Here is a 7,743-nt window from a genome sequence, read left to right as displayed (position 1 = left end):
ATGTGACCCTGGACCACAAAACCAGTCATAAGGGTCAATTTTTCGAAATTGAGATTTATACATCATTTGAAAGTTGTGAGCTTTCCATGGATGTATGGTTTGTTATGATAGGACAATATTTGGCCGAGATACAACTATTTGAAAATCTGGAATCTGAGGGTGCAAAAAAAAAAAAAAAAATTTGAGAAAATCACCTTTGAAGTTGTCCAAATGAAGTTCTTAGCAGTGCATATTACTAATCAAAAATTAAGTTTTGATATATTTACGGTAGGAAATGTACATAATATCTTCATGGAACATGATCTTTACTTAATATCCTAATTATTTTTGGCATATAAGAAAAATCAATAATTTTGACCCATACAGTGTATTACTGGCTATTGCTACAAATATACCCCAGCGACTTAAGACTGGTTTTGGGGTCCAGGGTCACATATTGGCTGTTTATTAGTGTTTATAAAGCACATATTCTGCATGACCATATTCTACATCCCTAATCCTACCCAATACCTAAACTTAACAACTGCCTTACTATGAATAAGCAGCAAATTAGGAGTTTATTGAGGCAAAAGTCATAGTTAATGTTTGTTAATAGCGAGAATTGGACCTTAAATTAAAGTGTGACTGATTTAATTTTTATGTTTTTGAAAGAGGTCTCTTATGCTCACCAAGGGTGCATTTATTTTATAAAAGTACAGTTAGTAATCTTGTGAAATATTATTACAATTTAAAACAATTGCTTGTTTTATTAATATCTTTTAAAATGCAATTTATTTTTGTGATGGCAAAGCTGAATTTCCAGCAACCATTACTCCAGTCTTCAGTGTCACATGATCCTTCAGAAATTATTCTAATATGCTGATTTGGTGCTAAAAAAAAATTCTTTTTTTAATGCTTGTGCTGCTTAATAGTTTTGATTGTCACTTTAATGTCAATTAATTTCTTTAAAACAAAAAAAAAAACCTAACTGACCCCAATCAGTATGGTCAACATAACCGTTTCTTTTAGTAATGGCAAATCAGAAAGTGAACAGGAGGAAAACAGCTATATTAAACAATAACAGTTCCAGTTTATTGTATTATATTATTGGCTTTTAAGACAAAGTGGTGATGTGAGTACAGGTGCTCAGCTTGTCCCTATTGCAATTAAACTGTTGTCTCAAACTGTATTAAAGCAGCACTATGTAACTTTTTCGGTGTTCAAAATGTGCAAAATGTATATAATGAGCGAGTACATCATGAATTCATCTTCCAAACCGCATTTTTGTCTTATTCCGAATCACTACGGTACACTTATAAGAAGTACTTATATTTGGACTATGGTCGGGTCGTCACCGCTGCGGAGTAACACATACCTGCGTGAATCGCCATAGACATAAACTTAGAGAAGTAGCTCCGGTTGGAATGTTCTTCCGCGGGATGGGTGCAGTTCTGTTTATTAACCGCTAGAGCGCCAAAAGTTACATTGTGCTGTTTTAAATGGGCTGAGACGACAACAAAAAATTTTTTCCAGTTCTCTTTCCATTTAATCTAAAACATGCAGTACGGTAGCGAGAAACCAATTTCAACAATTTGAATGACACACAATACTTTGTATAATCTGTAAACAATGCAGTGGATCTCCAAAGGAATGTGAGACATTAAGTTTCCACAAGGAAATACTGACAGATGGGAATGTTGTGTTGGAACGTTGACAGACACACCAACAGACAGTGTGCAGGTCCACTCAAGACGGAAAATACAATCTCTGAAGTTGTAAGATAAACACACACAGAGTGGTAGAACATCCCGTTCCGTAAGCTAACCTCAACAAAAAGTGTCCAGGTGAGGTAATCACTTTAATATCACAGTTGTGTCTCAACAACAACATGACATCAGTGGCCCTGACACTTACAATCTGCTTATACACCAAAAGAAATTCCACCACAGTTTGAGAGATCAACCATCAGATTTGTTCTTCATGCACATAAGCTGATATGATCACTATGAAGCTGAACTCCACGGTGCCTGCTATGGTGTGGAAAGAGCTGAGGTCGGAGGTCATTCTGCTGTGTACCAACACAAAAGCTCACAAAACTATTTATTTAAAGAAAAAAAATCAGGGTAATAATAGTCGTTGATCCAGATAAAGATGGTTAACCTCTCAAACCTATTCTAAACTTGCACACAATTGGCTAACCTTGAAACTGAACCATATGACTAACAATGCAAACAGGTCAGTTACTGATGGGTTACCTTAAAAACCAAGTGTGAACAAACTGTTCCATCAACATGTGTATATAACTTATCAATTACACCTGTTAGCTTGTTGTGTCTTTGTAACCGTGGCTAGTTTTCTCATCAATAAAATACAATCTTTGTGGGGTTTAACTGTTCTCAATGTCTTAGGCGGTTAGTTAAGTGCAAAACAAATGTTTGTCACAAACTACTACCTTATTTCTGAGAAAGCCAATATGTTAACTGTTTAGTAGTAAAACTTCTGCTGACTGAACTGTTTAAGAAGTGATAGCATTCTGCAAAAATCAACAGGACATACTGTATGAGTCATGGAAATATCATACTCCACAAGTATCATCAAGATTAGAAGACCACAGGAAATTAAAAAAAGGCAGTCTGCCTGTAGTTTGGCAGTTAGACCACCTTTCAGAAATGAATGAGGTATGGGTTAAACTACAGAAAAAAAAAAAAAGTAAATAAGCACTATTTACATAACAGTGGAAACCCAAAGAAAAATGTACAAGGAAAAACAACAAAAAGCACATTCCAGTTTGATAGTGTTATCATATTTGTAGATAAAAAAAAAATGAGAAGTGAACTTAGCATATATTCTTAAAAGAATAATCATGGCTGTGCGCCCTTAAAATGATAGTTTCTTCTCATTTGTTGCTCCTCAAGTCTGTTTGGGTTCAGTATCAGTGTGTTTTGACTCTGGTGGAGCTTCTGTGGATCTGCAGAACCACATGTGCAAAAAAAAAAAAAAAGCTTGTCGACAATTCTGCAAAAATCAACAGGACATACTGTATGAGTCATGGAAATATCATACTCCACAAGTATCATCAAGATTAGAAGACCACAGGAAATTAAAAAAAGGCAGTCTGCCTGTAGTTTGGCAGTTAGACCACCTTTCAGAAATGAATGAGGTATGGGTTAAACTACAGAAAAAAAAAAAAAATTAAATAAGCACTATTTACATAACAGTGGAAACCCAAAGAAAAATGTACAAGGAAAAACAACAAAAAGCACATTCCAGTTTGATAGTGTTATCATATTTGTAGATAAAAAAAAAATGAGAAGTGAACTTAGCATATATTCTTAAAAGAATAATCATGGCTGTGCGCCCTTAAAATGATAGTTTCTTCTCATTTGTTGCTCCTCAAGTCTGTTTGGGTTCAGTATCAGTGTGTTTTGACTCTGGTGGAGCTTCTGTGGATCTGCAGAACCACATGTGCAAAAAAAAAAAAAAGAGCTTGTCGACAAAATAAGCTGGAGTTTTTCCACTTCGCTCTTTATCTCTCCGACAGCACAAGAGCACACTCATCCCAGAACTAATATCCTGTTGTGCGCCTCCCTCCATCAGCGTGTCCCTACACGTGATCCTCCGGGCTCAGGCATGTTCTGTGCATCCATCAGTGTGAGGGAGGGGTCGCGTCCTGCAGCATGTCTCCAAAGATCTCAATGAGGTTGTCCAGACCCCACAGGTACCCGTCCTCCTGGTTTCCCTCAGCCCAGGGTGTGCGGTGGTCCAGGGTTTGGGGTGGTGGCAGTGGGACGGTCTTACCAAAGTCAATCATCCATACTCGGGCCAGGCCTGAAGCATCGTGAACGAACAGCAAAGAACTCCCAACCACCTGATGAGAAACGGAAGGGTTTCTTAAATGTGTAAATTTACAGGGCAAAGTTCTGAGCTTATGAAATATGACTTCTTGTGTTCCAGAGATGAAAATATTTTGGCCCGGGCAGGAAAAAGATTTCACAATATGGAAAGAACAGATTCCTCACCTCGTGTGTCCTGAAGAACTCTGACTTCTCTAGAGCGCTGCGCAGCTCCTCCAGCCTCAGCAGATAACTCCTCTGAAGAAAAAAACAACAACAAAAAAAAAAAACAGTTCAAGACATCTGTAATTACCCATTGCCAGTTTCTGGATTCTGATTGGCTAATACAGTGTTCCAGTGCTGCTAAAATACAAAATAAAAAACTATTGCAAGAAAAAACCCGGGTTAGTTACATATAAATATATACCGTAAATTAGAGCCTGAAACGCCTACTATGGAAGAATTATAATCGATAATAGACATCATACAGTCATTATATAGATCAGTGGTTATGAGAGATATTTTTGTAATGGAGAAAATGACTTTTAAAAACTGCAAATATATAAATTTGAACAAAGCTCAAGAAAAATGAATGATGATATTACTTCTAATGATCCCCACTCTTGTTAAAGAAAAGTGAATAATGTAATTTTCACCTCATCATTTGTTTGATTTTTGTTTCATGTATTTACATTTACATTTAGTCATTTAGCAGACGCTTTTATCCAAAGCGACTTACAAACGAGGACAATGGAAGCAATCAAAATCAACAAAAGAGCAATGATATGCAAGTGCTATAACAAGTCTCAGTTAGCTTAACGCAGTACACGTAGCAAGGGTTTTTTAAAAATTATAATAAATAAATAGAAAAAGAATAGAGCAAGCTAGTGTTTGTATTTGTATAATAATTTGTATAATGTATTTGTTTTATGTTTACAAAAAATAAGTATGTAAGGTACAATAATGGACTAGAAATTATAGCAAACGAATATGGTAAATAAAATAAAATAATAAAAATATGTGTCCAGTGAAAAGGTGGCAATTTAATGAATTTACTTAACTACAGTAATAACTACAGTAATAATGTAACAGGGCCTCTTTATGAATATGAATATACTTCCCCCATTAGCTATAAAATAACATACAAATATTTACTATATTTGTCCAGTGAAAAGGTGGTAATTTAACTAATTCGCTTAATAAAAAAACATTTTAATGGCAATTGTTGTGTTCTTTTTTTGTGCTTTTTAAAAAATACAGTAACACCTGTTATCAATAACTACAGTAATAATGTAACAGGGCCTCTTTAATTTATTTCTTAATTTGACAAAGTCACTGGAGGTCAGAACATCACTTCAGAGAAGTCAACAACGTCTGTTTTTTCACAAGTATGATTATCAAATAAAACAAGCAAGTCAATGGCTAAAGTGAAAGCTCCAGTGCAGAGTTAAAACAGTCACATACCAGCAACTGTGTGTTTCCATCCACAAAGTCACTCAAGGCCTTCATCACCTGCTCCTTATGTTTGGTTTTTTTAAAGCTGGTGTTGCATGTGCCATCTGCTTTCTAAACAGAAACACAGTGTGAACAGTTCATGCTAATGCTACTTATTTTTAATATTAACAAAAAAGTGCAAATGTCAGCTCTATAAATAACAAACATGCATCGGGAAAGTAGCTATGACGTAGATTTGCATGTTTTAGTGGTTTTCTAATCACATCCATAAAAAGATTTTGTTTTATTACTAATGTTATCTGTATCTTTAATACTATATTTAAAACTGATTTGTATTTTAATATATTTTTTATTATATTTCATATTATATTATATTTCATTATTCCCGTGATGCAAAGCTGAATTTTCCAGCATCATTACTCCAGTCTTCAGTGTCAGAAATCATTCTAATATGCTGATTTGGTGCACAAAAGAAGCCTCTCTTATTATTATCAATATTAAGATCTTTATGGAAACCATTACACATTTTTTTTTTAGATAGTTAAAAAATTCAGTCACTTTTGATCAATGTAATGTACCCTTGCTGAATAAATCCCATGTGATCTCTCACCTTGATGCCCTCGATGCGGAAGCCAAGAGAGGCGGTTGAGCTCAGCGTTTCCCTCCACTGCATGTATCGAGGTTTGAGAACCGCCTGCTGGGCTCTTTCCTCCGGACTAGGCGCTCCTGGGTCCACAGCCACCATTTTCTCATACATATCCTTCCTAAGACGAGGACGCTCACGGGCCTTTACCAGCTCTTCTTCCAGGTATGTCCTGTGGTACAAAAATTGACCCAATTGATCACACCACAGCCCTCACACATAATGTCACAGTTTATGACATTAACCGCATCCTGCCACATTCTGCATTTTTTTTCTTTACTAGCTATACATTTAGTTTGCTTGGTTAGGGGGGTTTTGGAGTTTGAAAAATAACTCAGAACATATCTATCTTCTCACCTGCTTCCCATCTTGCAATCCATGATTGAAGGGGAGTCAAAGTCGGTCAGCAGATCATCCATTAGGTTGTAATCCTGGTTGTTCTGCTGCACAATACCATAGTAACCAGGAACAAACGGCCGGAGGTTGCCATTCATCAGCTTCTCGAGACACTGCTGCTCGCATTCACAATACCTCTTCAATAGTTTCCCATACTCGCCTGCTTGGAAATTACCTGCACACAAAGAGGCAAAGAAAGTGTTCATTTCATCAGTCCAAAATGATGGGCAGCAATCTGTTCAGATGCAGCTTTTTCATCAATACAGGAGTCAAACGAGAATTTGTTTTTACCTGCATGGCCTGCCAGCTGAACCCAAGGATATGTTTTCTTAAATGAAACCACAAATGGAGAGCAATGCACCATAGTCTTTAACTTCCTCCACGATTTAGCCTGAAATCAAAAAACGCATATGCACAGATCAGACCAACATGCTGCATTTTCTTTCATTTATGAATCATCGAAACAGGCTAAATACTTAAAGCCTAGGGCTGCACGATTATGACAAAAATCATAATTGTCGATTATAAAAATATGAATGGTATTATAATGTTATACTAAAACTAAAACAATGGAAAAACCCTTAAGATAACACGTAGAAAGAAAAAAAAAACATATCTTAAGCGTGCAGAATAACATAAGTGGACTTTGCACGATTAATTGCCGCTTTGAACGATTACGTAATTGTGGCATCCATAATTGTCACTGCGATTAGAAATTCGATTAATAGTGCAGCCCTAGAAGCCGATACGGAATTGTGAAACAAGCCACATCTGTTTTCTTTAAACAAACATTTAGTGTCTAGACCAGAGTTGGGGAAAGTTACTTTTAAAAGTAATGCATTACAATATTGCGTTACTCCCTAAAAAAAGTAACTAATTACGTTACTTAGTTACTTTCTATTGAAAGTAATGCGTTACGCGACTTTTGATTTACTTTTTAAATCTGGGCAGGGTCTGCTTGTTTGTTTTTAATATAAAAAAGTTCTTCTTTTACAAATGTAAAAGCGCTTTTACACCAAATGTGAAATGAATACACCTCAGGCTGAAGGAAATGTAAATTCACGTCTGTACAGTAGAGGGCGCAGCTCAAACATGAAGAATATGACGCAGGAGAAGAAAGTTGAAAACTATTCAGCAGTAACAAAAATGAAACACAAACGTGTTATTTTTGCTCCTTTTATTATTGCTTGGACAAAATGCTGCATGTTTCTTTGTGAAATTGAAATATAACACTATAACAATATACTATTATAGCACTTGCATATTATTGCGCTTTTGTTGGTTTTGATTACTTCTATTGTCCTCATTTGTAAGACGCTTTGCATAAAAGCGTTTGCTAAATGACAAAATTTAAATAAAATGTAAATGTAAATAACAAAACTAAATTGAAATTTTAAAACAAGCCCCAAATCAAATAAATAAGTAACACAAATAAAA

General features: G+C 35.6%; 1 protein-coding gene across 1 annotated transcript in view; it reads right to left on the bottom strand.

The window, feature by feature from the left end:
* Window positions 1-3,497: 3,497 nt before the first annotated feature.
* Window positions 3,498-7,743, bottom strand: part of LOC107758549 (inositol-trisphosphate 3-kinase A-like) — an 18,732-nt gene continuing 14,486 nt past the window's right edge. Inside the window, exons 2-7 of the mRNA XM_016576352.1 lie at window positions 6,598-6,697; window positions 6,268-6,481; window positions 5,878-6,082; window positions 5,277-5,378; window positions 3,999-4,070; window positions 3,498-3,847 (exon numbers count right to left, since the gene is read on the bottom strand). Coding sequence (XP_016431838.1) covers window positions 3,626-3,847; window positions 3,999-4,070; window positions 5,277-5,378; window positions 5,878-6,082; window positions 6,268-6,481; window positions 6,598-6,697 — 915 coding nt within the window. The 3' untranslated portion in view covers window positions 3,498-3,625. The remainder of the gene's footprint in view (window positions 3,848-3,998; window positions 4,071-5,276; window positions 5,379-5,877; window positions 6,083-6,267; window positions 6,482-6,597; window positions 6,698-7,743) is intronic.

The sequence above is a fragment of the Sinocyclocheilus rhinocerous genome, unplaced genomic scaffold (genome assembly GCF_001515625.1).
Source record: "Sinocyclocheilus rhinocerous isolate Xijiao unplaced genomic scaffold, SAMN03320098_v1.1 scaffold130, whole genome shotgun sequence".
Taxonomy (NCBI): Eukaryota; Metazoa; Chordata; class Actinopteri; order Cypriniformes; family Cyprinidae; genus Sinocyclocheilus; species Sinocyclocheilus rhinocerous.
The sequence above is the reverse complement of the archived record's forward strand: the minus strand, read 5'-3'. Positions and strand labels throughout refer to the sequence as shown.